General features: G+C 38.9%; 1 protein-coding gene across 1 annotated transcript in view; it reads right to left on the bottom strand.

The window, feature by feature from the left end:
• klhl32 (kelch-like family member 32) overlaps positions 1-19,926 on the bottom strand; it is a 380,777-nt gene that overhangs the window by 264,262 nt on the left and 96,589 nt on the right. Inside the window, exon 3 of the mRNA XM_039747603.1 lies at positions 18,033-18,213. Within this exon, the coding sequence (XP_039603537.1) occupies positions 18,033-18,213 (181 nt within the window). The remainder of the gene's footprint in view (positions 1-18,032; positions 18,214-19,926) is intronic.

The following is a 19,926-nucleotide window of genomic DNA, read 5'->3' on the forward strand; positions in this document are numbered from 1 at the left end:
AATAAAAGGTGTCCTTTTGCTTAGCTTTTCTCTACATGCAATTTAAAATAAAGGATTCATGGAGATTCAAGAGTTTCATTGGGGAATCAACACCACAAAAAAACTTGCATTACGCCAAAACAGCTGAGTAGATGTGAGAATTATTTTACATATTGTACAAATTAACCCAAGTTAACATATAGAATTTATAGAGTTTCAAAATTTGTATCATGAATCGGGGTTTATTAGAGAAAACAATTCAATTCGCTGTAATTCTGCCCTGCCTGCATGCCAAATCAATGATTCAATAATTCAACATAACATCCAGTTTATTAATGTGGGAATAAACATTTAAACACACTGAAATGGGAAACACAAAAAGTAGATTTCATGTTTCCAGTCCAGCAATGAATTACCACAATTATTGAATATAATCATACACAGAAAGAACAGATTCTGGACTCATGAGAGCAGAGAAAATAATAATTATCAAAAGGAAATAGGAAGTGACAAAATTTAAATAACATTTTTATTTTAAAACGCTCCATTTTACAAAGGTCAGCCTCTAACATGCTTAGGTATTTGCATAAACATAATTTGGCAGTATGATAACAGTTTACCACAGGGCAAGTACAGTTTGGGGCTGGAAATGTAAAGCAGGAACCGCCTTAATTGATTGGGCACCAGTTAATGGTACTCTTACAGTTATTTTCATAGGGCTAATTTAATGTTGGCAGCTCACCTAAACAAAACATTAGCAAAATGTGAAACCTTTATAAAAAGGTAACTAGAACAAGACTTTAAAACAAGACTTTAGGACACTGTGGTGGGCTGGTGCCCTGCCCGGGGTTTGTTTCCTGCCTTGCGCCCTGTGTTGGCTGAGATTGGCACCAGCAGACCCCCGTGACCCTGTAGTTAGGATATAGCGGGTTGGATAATGGATGGATGGAATTTAGGGCAGAGAAGCATCTGCACTAACCCAATGGACCAGATGCTGCCCTGAACATCTTCTCCAAGGTCTACGTTACTCATAATTCTAAAAGCCTAAACAGTAATGAGGCAGGAAGAAACACAATCCTTATATATAGTATGTTTTAGGGACCCTGGAATAAATGATCCCATATTTAGAGACATGACTCAGCTTTCAAATATACGCATCCCATTTTTTCTTAGCACAGATCACAATCAAATCTATGCAGGATGATAAAGCGATATCTCTTTTCTTCAGTAAAGCAGAGGCCACACTCTTTTTACTTTTATTTCCTGCAAGTGGATGAATCATTTCCTTTTCTTATTTTGTTCAAATGAAAACGATTGAAATAAACCACCACATCCAGGTCAGCCCCCTGTGTAAGCTCAATATTAGCACAATTAAGTGCCAGAGGCATATCCAACCACTCAATTCTCATTATTATATCACTCAAGTTAAATTTAGAAAGATCTTTGAACTCTGCTCCCATGGGTGCACTGCTTTTGAATAGTCTTCCTTATGTAGTACATTACTATTAAGAATGTCCAAATTCAGATTCATATGCGCTGTCTTAGTTTCAAATAAATGCAAGAATTGTTGGAGATATCTATCACTTGTCGTTTTTTTAAAAAATGGTCGATTTTCATAGGGTGACCTTCCGGTTGAGGAATATTTCAAAAATCCAGGATCATTATTACAGGCTTGACAATTATAAAAGCAATATTAAATGAAGTAATGCATTATTTAGCCTTTAAAACTGAAAACATTTCAAAACATAGTGGGGAACGGGAGGCTGCATAACTCAGTTACAGAGAAGAATGCTTTTATTTAACACTGACTGAATAAATTGTTACAAAAATTTACTGAAAGATACAGCCTTATTTCCAAATCTTTTTATCTTCTTTAGTTAGAATTATTGAGATAATTCTTTTGCCCAGTGTCCCAAACACACAGAGTAAAAAACAGGACAAATAAATATAAGAGATGCCTTCAGATTAAGTGCTTTTATTAGTTTAAAACTGGTTCATTCATAAATATCTATATATTTATATTTATATATATATTATATACTGTATACATATATATATTGTACGACAGGTTAGCTGAAGCAATAATTAGCCATTTTGTTGCTGCTGACACTTTACATAAAACTACAGTGCTTTTTGCTGCAAGTTGTTCAGATAAGCTTCAGTAAACTGTAACATTATACTTCTGTAGTCATCCACTCAACTTGAAATGGCCAAAGTGGTGTGAGGCCTCCAAAAATAGGCAGGGAAGCCGACTGGATTTTCCATGTGCCTTCCTAGACAGAGTACATCCGAATGCAGCCTGGGCTCCTACTCTAGTGGCTTAATTTAGCCTACACCCTGTCAAAATACACTTAGCTTTTGTAAATGCCAGATGGGCTGAAGAGGGAATGGTTCCTTACCCGGACAGGAGGCTCCTAGCAAGCATACAGGCATCCCGGATGAGGAGAAGAAGGGGATCAGACCCGGAAAAGAGAACCAGAAAGGATGGACTGATAGCCCACCGGAAAGAGATGATGTCACTGGGGGTTTTCTATTCCCCCAAACTACCAGATGGCAGCGGCCCTGGATATCGGTGCACAGGGGTCCTTGGGTACAACAAGAGAGCCCTGCAGAGAGACAAGCTACCTTCTGTAATGGACCTTCATACGACCCAGAATTGCTTCCATCGGACAGTAGTGCTGGCACCGGAAGTACTCTTAGGTCCTTAGTAAAAGGGACCGCACTCCATTACCCAGGCGAGTCGGAGCTGGGAGGAAGAAAGGCAACATGGAGGAGGAGGGCAGTACGGTGGTAAGAATTGGGAGGAGAGAGAGAAACCTGTGTTTTTATGATAGTTTGTGATACTGGAGAAGGAATAGTGTTAAATAAACCAACCTTTATTTGCACCTGGGACTCTTGGTGTGTTCGTGTTGGGGGTTTGGGCCATTGATGCCCTTCACACTTCAAAAGTATAAGTAACATTCACAAGAAAACTGTTCAAGCCAAACCAGAAGGAGGATGACAGTAAACCTCCGCCTTGTGGATGAAAGGGCAAACAAGGAAAATTTATAAATGAAAGATTTAATGCGAAAAGGGTAAATAACAAACAAAAAGTGCAAAAACTCAAACAAGGCAATAAGAAGTTGCATAAAAGGCAATCCACAGCAATTAAACAGAAGTCAAAAATCCTTAAATGTAGTAAAAAAAAATTTTCTTGTATACTGAGATAGAAGAAAAGGTCATCAGAAGCACTTCCAGTTGGGCAATATTTCTCAGATATTCTATCTCTTTGATTCTCATCATAACTAATGGATAATATCGATAACCAATCATTTATCTTTATTTATAATCAAACTTTATATTAAAATGATATTTTTTCGCACTGGGGGGGGGGTCAAAAATGGCGGTGTAATTTTTTCATGATTACATATGTCTTACCTAGATTATGTGCAAAGTAAAGAGATATAGTCACCCAAAAACATAGAAAAAGTGTTAGTATTATATAATATTAGTTGCAATAAACTGCTCTAGGTAAAACTACATTTAGCTACATTTAATTATGATAATGATGGCGGAAATAAAAAAAAAATATATCATAAAATTAAATGTATTACCAGGGAGAGGACGGAGACGTAGCAGCTTATTGTCTCCACTACATATTTATATTTACATGGCATGTTCAATGTTTACACATTACTGTTAAACTGATGTTGTATAAATTAAAATAAAATTAGAAATAGGTATTGAAAAAATATGTGTTATATTGAATATAGTTGTTAATATCATGATATCATGTACACATTTATATTTCCATGATACAAACAATTCAGATGGTTGTTTAAATAAAACACTACTTCCGGTTGAGTAATTTTTCTCCAATTTCATATCTGTTTGCTTTTTGTCATTATAAATATCTATACAAAATTTGAATCATATGTCTTTATTTATAGCCATAGTTTACTTGAATAAATCTGAAATGTGTTCAGTTAAAATATCACTTCCAGTCACAGGAAGTAGGGCCAAAAGTTGATAGTATTCCTTATTTTAAAGGAATACAAAATAAAAAAAGGTGTACAAAATCTCAAAGACCTAAGTCGAAGCATTTTTTAGTTATCAGGTTTACACACAGACATACATAATTTAAAAAATAGTGTTTTCGGACTCAGGAAGGTCTAAAACGTTAAAGATTCATCAAAATCTCAAGGTTGAATTTTTTCATGATTCCTATGCTTTCACTATATTCACTATACGAGAAAGTAAAAATATCAAAAAGCAAAAAAATACAAAAAACACAAAGAGGTGAACTCTGCAACATCAAAGACATAAAATGTACTGCAAGGGACTGCCTCTAAAGGACTAAAAGCAGACCCTCAATGGTGCTAGGCAGGTGTCCCCAACTCTAAGGGAACTACTGAGAAAACACAAGGAACAAGGCAGAACATACTTTCAAACACAAAAAATAATAATAACGGAAGCCAACAAAAATACATAATTATAAAAATAGTGAAATAAATAACAGTATAAATATAAATCATGTATTAAATGTGTCAAACATGAACATAAAAGACAAAAAAAGGAAGTTAAACATAAGGTGGGGAGGACCACTGGCTACAACACAACAGAATCATTTTATGTATGTGTCTATGTTTCTACATATTTTTGTCTCAGGGTATAACTCACATCATGATTCACAAAGCTAAGAAGAAGAAAAACTCACTGTTCTGGATGACAAACATGCCATCCATGCATCAGCCTAATGTGTGAATCAAGATAAATTACTTGAAGGCACCCTATCCCTCACAAAGATGCATCCTTGATGGGCATTACTATACTAAAGGTCTAATTATTGTATTTGATTGGTGTGAAGTTTTTTGACCTTGAGACAAGGGTGTAATTTTATTGGGCTGTATTAAAATATTACAACATTATGACAATCTAGACGAGAACAGACCATTTCATTCTTCCAAAATAGCATTAAGTTGAGTTTTGAAGTTCCCTAAAGTCCTACTGTCCACCATATTACTTGTTAATTTATTTCATATGTCTATGGTTGTTTGAGAGAAATTTTTTGAACAAGTTTCCAACTGTGTCCCTTTGTTCTTAAGGAACTTATTTTAAAGTAACAGTCTCAATCCACTCTACTAATTCTCTTCATAATTTTAAGCACTTCAATCACTTTTTGCTTAAACTAAAAGTCTCAGGTCTTAAATCTTTCCACATGACTCATTCCCTGTAGCCCTGAAATCAGCCTAGTCACTCTTCTTTGGACCTTTTCCAGTACTGCTATGTCTGTTTTGTAGCCCTGAGACCAAAACTGTATTCCAGATCAGGCCTCACCAATGCATCATAAAGCTTGAGCATAAACTCTATGTACTCTACACAATGTGCTATATAAGCTAACATTCTGCTATCCTTCTTAATGGCTTCTGAACACTGTCTGGAAGTTTATAGTGTAGTAGTGTAGTAGTCACAGTGTTATAGTCCACTACGACTCCTTAAATCCTTCTCATAAGGTGTAATTTTGATTTTCAGACCTCCCATTGTGTATTCAGATATAACATTTTATTTCCCATGTGTAATGCTTTATATTTTCAGTAATCCCTCGCTATATCGTGCTTCGACTTTCGCGGCTTCACTCTGTTGTGGATTTTATATGTAAGCGGATTTTTCGCTGCTTCGCGGGTTCTGCGGGCAATGGGTCTTTTTACTTCATGTACATGCTTCGTCAGTTGGTTTGCCCAGTTGATTTCATACAAGGGATGCTATTGCGGATGGCTGAGAAGCTAACCAATTAGAGCACGCAGTTAAGTTTCTGTGTGCTGATTAGCTCAGCGACGGAGCGCCGAATTCGATTCCGCAGCGTTAACCAGGAAGTCTCGTCTTGCTCATTCAGCATCAACGTGTTTCGATGTGTAAAGAGTTAACTTTTGTGCTCTTTTGTGTTTATCTTTGTGCATAGTCAAACCCTTCATTATGGCTCCAAAACGATCTGCTCCTGCTACTGCTTCAGGGGCCATCCCCAAGCGTCAACAGAAGATGTTAACGATTGCCGAAAAGGTAAAAGTTTTGGATATGTTGAAGGAAGGGAAAAGCTACACCGCTGTAGGATGCCACTATGGCATCAATGAGGCTACGATTCTTTTTATTTAAAAAGTAGGAAAGGAATATAAGATTACTGGCCAATTTTGCACACATCTACAAACATCACCCTGCACTACTACTTCTTTTAGTTTAAACTCTCACGTGGCGCCTTTTCAAATACTTTCTGAAAATCAAGATAAATGATAAAATATGCACAAATTTGATTGTATCCTTTTGATGTTTCCTCATAAAATTCCAGTATGTAAGTAAAACACAACCTCCCTCTTCTGAGCCTATTCTGACTGTTCAGTAACACCACTGCTCCTGCCATATGTTGCTCAGTCTTTCCCTTAACAATTCCTTCTATGAATTTTCCTGTGATGCACATTAAGCTTTCTGGCCTATAGTTGCTTGGATCTGCCCAATCGCCCTTTTTACATAATAGGATAATATTTGCCATTTTCCAGTCCTTCAGACCTTCCTCAGTGCACAGTGACTTCCTAATAATATGTATCAATGGTTTATATATGTACTCTGTGATAAACAGCCCGACCACAGACAGACACCGGATGTCGAATGCCACACATGTTTATTTTGACCAAAAGTCCCACACAGCATACAGTGCTCCCAGCATCAATCACCCTCCATACAGGCCTCTCCTTGAGTCTCCGTGGGCCGCCTTTCCTCTCCTGCCGGAAGCTTCGTCCTGCTCACGCTCCCGACTCTAGCTCCCTATTTGGAGTGAGGCAGCCCCTTTGATTTCAACCCGGATGTGCTCCAGGTGCCTGATGACATCCTTCAACAGTACTTCTTAGTGTGGCAAAAGTGCTGCCCTTGCACCCGGAAGCACTCCAGGCGTTGCTGGAAGGATCTTCCTCCACCTTCCCAGTTGTGGCGGAAGTGCATGTTTCCTGGGCTCCAAGATGCTCAGGGCGCCCCTGGTGGTGGCCACTGGCCACAATGGGCTTGAGCCTCCTTGCTCCTTTCCCGTGGTCCCCTCAACATCCATGGCCCTGGGGATGTATAAGGCACCTCCCAGTCCTTCCAGGCGTCCCAGCTGGGCCTGACCCCCAGCATCCTGTGACAACTCGCTAACCTCCTTAAGAACACAAGGATAAATATTGACTGGTCCTGCTGATTTGTTTCATTGTAGCCTAATTTGTTTGATTTCATCTTTATGTCCAATTCATTTATTTTTCCTGCTACTAATTATTCTACTTTAAATATTAAAGAATAGATAGAGAAATTTTATAAAATGCTTGTCTACCTCCTTGGACAAGCGCAAAGTCATGCCATATTCACTTAAGGCAACATCCCATTAAAAATGCATTTTTTTCATTAAAAGTAAAATAGTGGAGTGAAAATCTCATCATCTGTTGGAATGTGTTGGTGAGACCACTAACTGTAGTACTAGAAATGGTCCTTACATCAGGACCTATTACATCATATCATTCTCAAACACACTTAATCCATTTTGCATAGAATCAGAGCCTATGACTTCTTTACTGAGCACAAGACAGGAAACAGCCTTAATGTGCCAGCCCATGGTAGGACCCACTCACATACATACATTCACAAAAACATGGGTTATTTTAGAAACACCAAATAGATAGATAGATAGATAGATAGATAGATAGATAGATAGATAGATAGATAGATAGATAGATAGATAGATAGATATCCTAACCTAAGTGTCTTTTACGATGCGTGAGGAAAACTAGAGTACAGGGGAAAACCCTCACAGATATAGGGACAGCATTCAAACTCCACATAGGCAGTGACTGGATGTGGGTGCGAACACAAGACACTGAATCCATGACTTGGCCAATCTAGCCACTTTGTTACCATGCCACCTATAATGGTATAACTTTTTAATATGCTCTGTTAAAAGATTGCTTCAGATAAAAAAGTTTTCAACAGCAAAACTAAGTTACAGCACATTTGTTTGTAAACAATGGAATTACATTCTTGTGCTTTCCAAAATCTATACTATGCATAAGGCCAATGGCACACAATAATAAAATCATCCTAAAGTACAGAAAATAATGTAAAATGGTAAAAAACAAAAAAGTTAGTAAATGATTTTCAGGCCTCAAAGGTTTCACCTACTCTAATAAGGTCTATAATGGAAAAAGTAGGCCTGGCCTTGAAAATCAAATATAAGCTTGCAGCCTGAGCACACAAAAAGGGACAAGATTAAACATTTGAAAAGCAAAAGGGGGACAGTGAAAACTTCTGGCACAAATGAATAAAAACTGAGTTTCTTAATAAAAAAATGTTTTTATCAAAAGGCAAAACTAAATAAATTCTAAAATTTCTGGAAACATGAACATGTAGCCTAAATGAGACAACCCAAAAATAAACAAGAATCAACTCAAAAATCCAAAAATCTAAAGACAAGAGCAACATTTCCAAAAACCAAAATATCAAAACTAAAAATCTCATAATGTCCAAAAACAAAGACAAATCCAAGAAATACGAGGTGTGGCACAAAAATAACCGGATTGGTAAAAAAAATATGTATTGATGAATTACTGCATTCTAAACATTGTCACCTTCTATATACTCCCCCTCCCGATCTCTACACTGCCCCATACTTATCTTCCATTGATTAAAACTGTGCTGGAAGTCTTCTTGCTTGAGGCTCTTCAACAGGCTTCAACAGGCATGCCATTTCACCTCATCCAATGAAGCAAAATGTTTTCCCTTCAGGTCACTTTTTCATTTTCGGGAACAAGTTAAAATCACAGGGAGCAAAATCGGGCAAATAGGAAGGATGATTGAGGACAGGAATGTTTTTGTCAGTCAAAAACTGCTTTACAGTAAAAGCATTGTGCGTGGGAGTGTTGTCTTGTTTTGTCTTGCATGTTCGCTTTTTTCACCCAACATTGTCGCAGCAACTCGTAGAGATTATTATGCAAATACTGACTGGGCTATTTACAGGATACACCTAGCCGGTCAGCGGTTTCAGAGGGCGTGTAGGAGGGGATATAGTTCTATGATTCATGTCCGGCTTACCTCCAGACGGTTTTCCAGGAAAGCCCCAAGCCCAGTCCGGTTCTTTTTGTGTCTCACCTCGTAAGAGCCCAACAACACCAGTGTTCAGCTACACTCGAAAGAGCTTTTTTTTTTTTTCAAAGAAACTAGGAGGGTTTTAGGAGGGTTCCAGAGCCATGGACTGCAGCACCCAGAGTGGATGGTCAGGACCAGGATGGTCATCAGGGAGCACCTGGAGCACATCCGAGTGCATTATAAAAGGGGCCGCCTCACTCCATTTGAGGAGCCGGAGTTGGGTGGTAGTGGACAGAGGTTGTGAGAGAGGAGTGGAGGTGGCAGAAGAGAAGAAAAGAAAGGAATAAAGAAAAGGACTGTGAGCTTTACTGGTGATTTGTGCATTGTTTGGTGCTGTGTGGGGGCAGAAATTAAACGTGTGTGTTCCTGGAATTCTGGCTGTCTCAGTGTCTGTCTGTGTCCTGGCATCTTTCACAATGGTTTTAACCAAGGTGAAGGAGCCTCTATATATCTAGGTTATTCTATTCTATTCTAATATAGTATGTCAGATTCAGGTCTAGGATATATCTATGTGTTGTTCATGCTGAATCTAGTGAGCTCCTATGTGGAATACTGATGAGTGACAGGCATGGTATGCATCATTCATAATCATTGTTTAAGTGGATATAGTGTGTATGTGTTAATATGTGTATATGACTATTAAGTAGTCATAGGGCACCTGGTATTGGGAAAATTGCTGGCTTCTGGCCCACAGGGTTAGCAGGCCACAGGAGACAGTCCCAACAGGGTGAACTGAATGGTGAGAATTAGGCATCATTGGTAGGTAAGTGACTTTAACTAAGATATATCAGTCTGCATGTGTCAAGGTTATTCTCTAGGATCAAGATGTATCAGCTTTTGGTCTAGGTTATATTCAGGGACTAGTAAAGGTGTGGATGCCTTTATGTGTCTAAGTTAAGTTCCGTGAACGAGGTAGCCTTAGGTCTAGGTTATATCCGGGGACACAGTGAAGTTGTGTTAGCCTTTATATTTCTAGGTTATTCTCAAGAACCAATTAGGTATGAGGAAGTCGGGAGTGGCAGAGAAGTACGTAAGAGTTCTACAGGATATGTACGAGGGAAGTGTGACAGTGGTGAGGTCTGCGGTAGGAGCGACAGATGCATTCAACGTGGAGGTGGGATTACATTAGGGATCAGCTCTGAGCCCTTTCTTATTTGCAATGGTGATGGACAGGTTGACAGACAAGATTAGACAGGAGTCCCCATGGACTATAATGTTTACTGATGACAATGTGATCAGTAGCGATAGTAGGGAGCAGGTTGAGGAGACCCTGAAGAGATGAAGATATGCCCTATAGAGGAGAGGAATGCAGGCCAGTAGGAGCAAGACAGAATACATGTGTGTAAATGATAGGGAGGTCAGTGGAATGGCGAGGTTGCAGGGTGTAGAGTTGGTGAAAATGGATGAGTTTAAATACTTGGGATCAACAGTACAAAGTAATGAGGATTGTGGAAGAGAGGTGAAAAAGAGAGTGCAGGCAGGGTGTAATGGGTGGAGATGAGTGTTAGGAATAATTTGTGACAGACAGGTATCAGCAAGAGTGAAAGGGAAGGTAGTGAAACCAGCTATGTTATATGGGTTGGAGATGGTGGCACTGACCAGAAAGCAGGAGACAGAGCTGGAGGTGGCAGAGTTAAAGATGCTAAGATGTGCATTGGGTGTGACGAGGATGGATAAGATTAGAAATGAATACATTAGAGGGTCAGCTCAAGTTGGTCAGTTGGGAGACAAAGTCAGACAGGCGAGATTGCGTTGGTCTGGAAATGTGCAGAGGAGAGATGCTGGGTATATTGGGAGAATGATGCTAAGGATAGAGCTGCCAGGGAAGAGGAAAAGAGGAAGGCCTAAACGAAGGTTTATAGATGTGGTGAGAGAGGACATGCAGGTGGTGGGTGTGACAGAACAAGATGCAGAGAACAGAAAGATATCGAAGAAGATGATCCGCTGTGGCAACTCCTAATGGGAGCAGTCGAAAGAAGAAGAAGTGTGGATTGCTTAATTATGCAATAAATGAGTTGGATTGTTAGCTGACAACTCCGTTCTTCAAGTACTGTGTATCTTTTAACAAATTTTTACCTGTGCTGTTGCATGTAATTCTGCCTGTCCTTACACTATCATGAAAAGCTGAGCAGACGACAAAGTCATTCTCAGTCATTTTAGTCAACAACCTTCAGTCCATTTAGGATGGATGCTAAGATTTGCACTGGGTGTGACGACGATGGATAGGATTAGAAATTAGTACATTAGAGGGTCAGCTCATGTTGAAAGGTTGGGAGACAAAGTCAGAGAGGAAAGATTGCGTTGGTTTATAGAGGAGAGATGCTGGGTATATTGGGAGAAGGATGCTAAAGATAGAGCTGCCAGGGAAGAAGAAAAGAGGAAGGTCTAAGCGAAGGTTTATGGATGTGGTGAGAGAAGACATGCAGGTGATGGGTGTAACAGAACAAGATGCAGAGGACAGAAAGATATGGAAGAAGATGATCCGCTGTGGCGACCCCTAACAGGAGCAGCCAAAAGAAAAAGAATTAGGTCTTGATTATAATTGAGGACACCCATGCTGAAGCTAGTGAGTCCCTGTGTGGAGTACTGAACAGTAATAGGCTAAGCAGGCATCACTTATAAACAGTGTCAAAGTGGATAGCATCTTTGTGTGTGTGTGTGGGTGTGGTTATGTGTGGAGCTGTGTGTTAGTTTAAGGTACAAGAGCAGGCCAACCCATAACAAATTTAGAATGAAGGGGAACAGAGTCACCCTAGGACCCTTCATGAAAAAACAACGATGAACAACCCATGACAGTTTCTCGGGACCCCCAAAGTTTTAAATGATTTTTATTAAGCAGTGACATAAGTGGTGAAAAGTTAAGTTGAAAGCTGGGGAAAACAGTGTCAGTTGTGAGTGTTACCAAAAACAGAATTTAGCAGACTTCTCTTTTATTTTACTTGTTCTAGGTTAATGCAGCAAATAATGTAAACTGTTTCAAGATTTATGATACAAGGAGGCCAACTTTCAAACACATGTGGAGTGGTGTGGAATTGTATGATGCTTACTTTTACACTGCCAGAGCAATGATGTTACATGTCACACAGTTCTGGATGTCACATGGTAGGAACCAGATTAGCAACTACAAACAAGATCCCTCAAAATTGTGCCTCCCATGGAAAAACTGTTATGTTTTAGTGAGGGTTCCACCTTGGCTTATGTTTAAATTTCTCTTTTAAGCCTTTTTTTCATTTTGTTGTTAGTTCTTTATTAATTATATTTATGTTAATGCTGTTATTTATGCTTATTCTTTATATAATTACAAACTGTGTTACCCTGGTTTGTAAAACAATGTCAATTTTTGTAAAGCATTTGACTCAGCAGATCAAGCTGCCCTGTTGGACATTGTGAGACTTCATGGGTTCCCCCAAAAGTTGTTGGATATAATGGCCGGGCTGTACACTGTGAGAGCTGTGCAGAGTGGAGGCAGAACCTCTGCATTTTTCCCCAGTTGATTTTGAGGTTGTCAGGGGTGTGTTCTTGCTCTTACTCTGTCCAAAGCTTGCATGGACTGGGGTATTGGGCAAGGTCTTGGGAAAAGAAAGATTGGTGAAGAAAGATTCACTGATATTGAATTTGCGGATGATGCTGTGATCATCATGGAGTCAATGGAGACTCTGATCAGGGCTCTCAAGAGAATGAGCAAGGAGTCTGAGTGTTTGGGCTTGTGAGTGTTGTGGATAAAAACAAAGATCCAGGCCTTTAATGACCTCTTGGACACAGCCATCAGCATCTGTCTGAAGGAGTGTGTCAACCTCATTGAGAGGTTTACTTACCTCAACAGCGATACTCATGTCTCTGGTGACTCTTCCTATGAAGTCAGTAGATGAATTGGGAGAGCATGGAGGCTTATGAGGTTCCTGAAAACTGGGTGTGTGGCGCTCCCAGTATATGTGCAAAAGGACGAAGATTCATGTTATTACAGTTCTGGTGCATCCTGTTTTGCTATATAGGTGCACTGTCCAGTGAGCTGAGGTGAAGATTGGACTCCTTTGGTACTGTGCCTCTTCAGAGTATCCTTGGGTACTGCTGGTTTGACTTTGTGTTAAATGAATAATTGCTCATGGAGTCCCGAATGAAGCACATTACCTGCATTATAACAGAGTGCACTATGGCCAAGTGGCGTGATTCTCTGAGGGTGATCTGGCTCATAGGATCCTCATTGTTGAGAACCTGAGTGGCTGCACCAGAACAAGGTGGATGCTCATGTAACACCTGGCTACAGCATATAGATGGTCATTTCCTGAGGGTGGGACTGGACCACATTTCTGCCTGGGAAGTTGCCAACCAAGATCCCGAGCTGTTTTGTCATGTGGTGGGTGCGGCAACACACAGTACCAGTGCATGCTCCCAAAACCTGACTTGACCTGAATGGGCCTCATCTATAGTGTCTTCAGTTAATTCAGTGAATTAAAAGTACTACGTAACCAACTTAATTCTTTTCTACATGCAATATTTGTAGTTTTTTTTTTTTTTTAACAAAGGGCTCATGTCATTGGCTGGCAGTGTGTTGCACTGGTTAAGGCTTTGCACCTGAAACCCTGAGGCTGTGGGTTCAAATTCTGCTACTGACACTGTATGCCCATGAGCAACTAACTTCACCTACCTGTGCTCAAACTGCAAAAACAAAAGAAATGTAATCAATTGTATCTCAAGTGTTGTTAGTTACCTTAAAATAAATGGCATCAGGCAAATAAGTAATAATAGTAAGCCACTGGAGCTGCATACTCTTAAACATACTATATACAGTTGTCCATGTGTAAAACATTCCTACATTAGATCAATACCTGCTTTTGTTTTTTTACTTTTCCTAATGACATGGCTTTTGTTGAAGGTTATTGCAAAACACAATTTTACAGGGAACAGTTTTCTTTTGAACTGAAATGGGTAATAATCAATGTTCAATCTAAGTTGCGACTGTGCACCCTTTCTCTGGGTGCCTCTCAACACTTTTAACTACTGTCCAGCAGTGTAGATGAGTCACTCAGCTGCCATTGCACCTTTTACCCTCCCAACAACCCCAGCTCCCCACCACCCCAATTATTTCTGTGTTGGTGCTTCGCTGCCCTCAATAAGGTCACTGTTTATATGTTGGTGCTTCACAGTGCTCGATACTACCCACCCTAATCATTGTTTATTTCGGTATTTCTCGGGGTGCGATGCTTTGCAGGTGTCCGCTTGGCTGTAATTTGTTTAAAAGTGCGTTGTGGCATTCAATACTTTATACCAGGAAGTTGAAGAAACGGAATGGACAACCAAGATGAGAGGAGGTAGGAGTGCTGGTAGTCAACACCCTAAAACAGCACTTGCTAACCACTGAACATTGCATCTTACCTGAACTTTGTTAAACTTTCTCTTGCCATTTTACAATGTCATCACATTTCTTTTTTCCTGTCCATCTTCAGTCATCTTTCCACCCTACTGGATCACTGGTGCTACTCATACGGCCCGTTAATCACTTCTGATCTGTTCTTCATTTGCATAAAGCACACTCTCAATTCAGCGTAGAGAATGTAAGTTAGCATAATATTCATAAATATAGACAAGTAAAAAAACATGTTTCGAGTATTCTTTTCTATAACATCACTATTCAAATCTGTCAAAGCATTTTTGAGATTTTTGGTTATTTAGTTTTTCTACTGTGGGGGAGATTACCCCTAAATATAGATATATGAAAATGTTCTTTTTTAGAAGATAACTACTAACTTAATGTACCATTCTGGCAAATTTCATCATTTTAACTAATCAGGAAATAATGTTTTTGTTGATAAGTGAATGAGTGAGTCAGTTCTCTTTCAATTACATATACTGTATAAAGACTTATTTTTGTCAGATTTAATATTTACTTTGTATGTGTGAGAATGTGTTATATCACATATTGTTGTATTTTGAAGGCAGTTCTCTAAGAGGTGGGATCACTTGTCCATCTCCTTCCAGGGACTGCCCCTTGCCCTATAAAGGCCTAGTTGTTAAATGTGACACAGCCAGACTCCTTCGTCTTCACAATTGGGAGGCTTATCACACAATTTTATAACCTCTGTCTTTGTCCTTGCAAGGTAAAGCTATAATAAAATAGCTGCTGCCACCAATAATGGAGAATTTGTTTTACATTTGTTGCGGGTAAAATTAACCCATTTTTAATTCAGTTTGACCCATCAGAAACAATGACATTGAAGAAATAAGGTTATCTTGTCAGCTTTGGAAGGGAACAGTAAAGGAGTGTCGATGTACATAACAGACAAAATGTGACAGCAGAAACAAGGAACTGTTATTGCAACTCCCTGCCCAAACAAACCACAACTTTGTAAAATTCAAGACACCATCTAATTTGAAACTCACATTAAACTAACCAGTAAGGAAAAAAAACCTGACCTGAAAATTTGAAATTCTTTATCTGGAAAATAGCTTACGACATAAAGTTTGGAGCAGTGTGCTTATCCCATCAGGGCTACAGACCATCATTAGCAATTATAAAGTTTTTGTAGGATTACATCACAATTGAGGTTTTTAAGTTCATCATTACAAATACATGTAAGCACTGCATTGGAAGACACAGCACTGAAACACATTGTTACATATTACATGTGTTAAATTGAAAAAGAAATTTATCTTTTTAACTGAGCAGTGTATTGATGTTTCTACCTCATACTGTACAAAACACTAACTATATATTACAGTTGTAGAAACTTTCCTTTTGCTCAGCTGGAAATAGTTTCTCCATTCTGTGCTACAGAGTGCCAGGTCTTCTGGTTCCAGAGACTGATCTCTGCTAACCACTCTCTGGGCTGTTTGAAGTAAGCAGGTCCTGAATTTATGATCACCTTAGTAGGATGAAGAGTTTAACATCATTACAGTGAGCATCCCATACTGAAGAAGAATAACTATAGTTTGTTTGACTACGCCACTATACCTCTATTTCAGCAAATTAAGCTGGTCAGTGCAAACTCCTAGATCTAATTCAGGATGGGATCAACCCATGATAGAAGTTGCACAGATCTGTTAAAGTGAAGCAGAACTGTAGGGTTCAACAACTGCACACACAAGAAGAGTTATGGTAGCTTGTGAAGAAATGGCAATGTAGGCCAAGCCGTGTTTTATATTTCCAAGATTGGTGCAATCATGGGAGCCTTGTGAGCATACCCACAGGTCAAATTAACCTATAAGTCAGAAACGCATGTTACATTTTTTGAGAAATGGAGCAGTAACAAATAATGGGACTCTCTTAAGCTGATGTCACATTATGTGGCTTCTATGATGACTGCAGCTTCTGATCTTTTAAGTGAACCATGTCAGTCCATACAACTGAAATTTGCTGGACATGTCAATTGTCAATTGACTGATTCCTGATCTTCCAACATAACTGTGCTTGTCCTTTTCTGTGACAACAAATAGTGTGTTGCCCGATGGAGTTGGTGCTGTAGGAAGGGTTAACAGGTAGTGTGAGTTCAGTCGTAATCTCTAAACTTTTCTTTCTTTTTTCCATTCTGTCATAGTATGTAAAAAACGAAATATCAGACAGATGAGCTTCTGTTCTATTGGTAAGGTCCAAAACATCCATAGTTCTTATCCTTAAATTAATTTTATTTTGGATGAGCATTCATTGGTTTTTAGCTCTCATGCACAAAGTGTCTCCCACTATGACTAAATACAAAATTAAACCTCTTTGGCTTTGTCGTGGAGAATCGTGGACTGGTTTTAGTGAGTTTCTGGCTACATCGCATCACGGCACTGCCTCCGACTCACTAAGATTATGTACATGAAGAGTATGACTGAAAATCACAGGGAAAGTCTTCAAATGTGACATTTGCATTAGCATCACACAGTAAGACCTTATTTGGGATTTAAATGTCCCTGTCACCAATTTCACCAAAGTGAGCTCATTTGCGTAACTACTGCCTTAAGAAAATGTTTGATTTTAATTTTATGCCAGTTGTACTCCACTCAAGTTACAAGTTCTTCTTTAGGTCATAAATTGGTGTAGTCTACAGCACAACTAATAGTAATTCTTTGCATTTATATAGCACATTTTCTCACTACTCAAAGCACTCAGCAATTGCAGGTTAAGGGCCTTGCTCAAGGGCCCAACAGAGCAGAGTCCCTTTTGGCATTTACGGGATTCGAACTGGCAACCTTCCGATTGCCAGTGCAGATCCCTAGCCTCAGAGCCACCACTCTAGAGTATATTTCTAGATGGAAAGTCAGCTAACGTGGCCATGATGGGTGAAATTATTTTTGATTCTGATGATTATGCAAAAGACAAATTTATTGTATTACTAATGGTTTCATTTTTTAATCTCATTTCTTTTTAAGTATATATATTTACATACAATACACTGTTATCTATAAACTAAGCAAAATGTGAAATGCAGTATCCTCTAGTGCAATAACATCCATCCATTTTCCAACCCGCTGAATCCGAATACAGGGTCACGGGGGTCTGCTGGAGCCAATCCCAGCCAACACAGGGCACAAGGCAGGAACCAATCCTGGGCAGGGTGCCAACCCACCGCAGGACACACACAAACACACCCACACACCAAGCACACACTAGGGCCAATTTAGAATCGCCAATCCACCTAACCTGCATGTCTTTGGATTGTGGGAGGAAACCCACGCAGACACGGGGAGAACATGCAAACTCCACGCAGGGAGGACCCGGGAAGCGAACCCGGGTCGCAATAACCTTTTTTTAATATTTTATTATTTTTATGTTGTTCTTCTTGTGTTTATTATGTTTTGTAGTTTTTTTTCATCCACAAAAGTAATGCTGTTTTTTTGTACCCAGCTGGACTGGAATTTCGTTGTAATTTTCTGTACAATGGCAATAAAGGCTTTCAATTCTTTTCTATTCTATTATCAACTAGAAATATGGCAAATCTTACCCTGAAATAGTCGCTGCATGCAGCCAACACAGCCTTGTGAGCATGAAATTTTTGTTCCTCGGCGATCAGAGTGACATCACAGAGTATCCCATCATTTCTTTGCTGGTTCAAGGCTGCAAGAACACTATCCTTATGTGACTTGGACTGACAGAGTCTTTGACCTGTGAGCATTTTTTGAATGCTGGAAAGAAAATAATAAATAAAAACAAATTAAAAAAAGAATTATCCATAGGAATTAGCACATAAAAGCAAAGAGACTGCACTATGTTGTTGTATCATATACTTTACTGTCATGAAATATTTTAGCATCAATGGGAATAGCAATGAATACATTTCAAAATACTGTAAGGTATAACTACAACAAAGTCAATTGTATTGAATAAAAAAGACACAGTATTAATGACAAATAGTGACAAATGACCTGGCCCTTCTCAGTATAGGAAACTACAAAGGCATACAACTGAAATCACACTTTCATCTAGTGACATAGACCTATTCATACAAATGCAACCTGACAGAAAAAGCATCCACACTGGATTAAAAACAAAGCCTTCAAAAATCTCTTTCCTGCATAAAGCAGGGCTAAATCCTGTTGAATGAGGTGGAAAAGAATGCATTACTTTGAGGGCAGAGGTTTTACATGGTTGTACAATCCAGATTAATGAGTGTCAGCATGGCAGAAGCGCTATCGCTAATGTCAGCAGGTGCTCTGCCACAGGAATGGTGTTCCCAGGAGGAGGAATTTTGGTTTCCATAAATCCAGGAGAGAATATCAAAGAGTCACAGGTGTTGGGCTTCAGAAAGAAAGGTCTTTTAACTGACCTCACAGGCTATGCCTGTGTTCAGAGTCTTCTTGAGGCCCCAGAAACCCCTTAAGCCAGGAGTGTTGTTAGCTCTGTCAGTTCTTTATTAGAACTCCTGAGGACCTCTTCTTTTTGAAGGTGAAAGTAAAGCTGCTGTTGTAACATTGGAACGCTGGTCTGCCATTTATGCACAAAATCCAAGGAGAAAGAAGACCATATATATTTTTTAAATCCAGGGAACTAGGTCACCAGTGCCAAGCTGAATCCTTTACATCATTTTTTTTAGACTGTAGCATAAAAAGCATTTTAAAGGGCACAATGACAGTATGAACACTTGGTGCAGGAAAAGGCTTGTAGATAGTAATAAAGGAGTAATTTGCATGGTGCAAAAATACTTTATATAAAAAAATTGGCAGATGACTTTAGTCAAGATGAACTGCAAGATCTTCAGACAAGTTGACTGTTTTGCAAAATGAGAGCTTTTTAAGCTTTTTACATTTTTGAATATTCAAATTATTTATGCTTGTGTGTAGGGTGTGCTACTGTGCTCCTCTGAAACCAATGTTGTCCAGACATTATGGTGGTTATTAAGCTCCAAGCAAGTGGGGGCTACATGTGCGGCTGTTTAATTACTTTATAAATAGGCCGTGTCTTTTTGTGCTGCCTCTTTCATGACAACCTTTAAGAAGTATCCGAATGAGATATCAGAACAGCTTAGCTATTAGTTAAACAAATGAGCTTGATGGGCTGAATGGTATCCTCTCATTTGTCAAATTTCATTTGTTTTTGTGTTCTTGCTTTCCAGTGTCAGCAATCAGAGAGAGAAGTCCCAATAATGTCACAGGGAGATTTTATTTTATTTTATTTTTTTTTATTTTTTTTTTTTATTTTATTAATTTTATTACAATCAATACATAGCAATCACATTTTTACAAAAAAAAAAAAAAAATAAAGAATTATGCTAAGAACAGATCGATCCCCACCCTTGAGAGAGAGAGCAAGCCAAACGGTGTAAAATTTAAGGCTTTTAAAAATACCTAAATCAACAAATTCTCTGTGCTTTATAAACTTATTTCAAAATATTACTGATT

This window comes from Polypterus senegalus, chromosome 3 (genome assembly GCF_016835505.1).
Source record: "Polypterus senegalus isolate Bchr_013 chromosome 3, ASM1683550v1, whole genome shotgun sequence".
In the NCBI taxonomy this organism is placed as follows: domain Eukaryota; kingdom Metazoa; phylum Chordata; class Cladistia; order Polypteriformes; family Polypteridae; genus Polypterus; species Polypterus senegalus.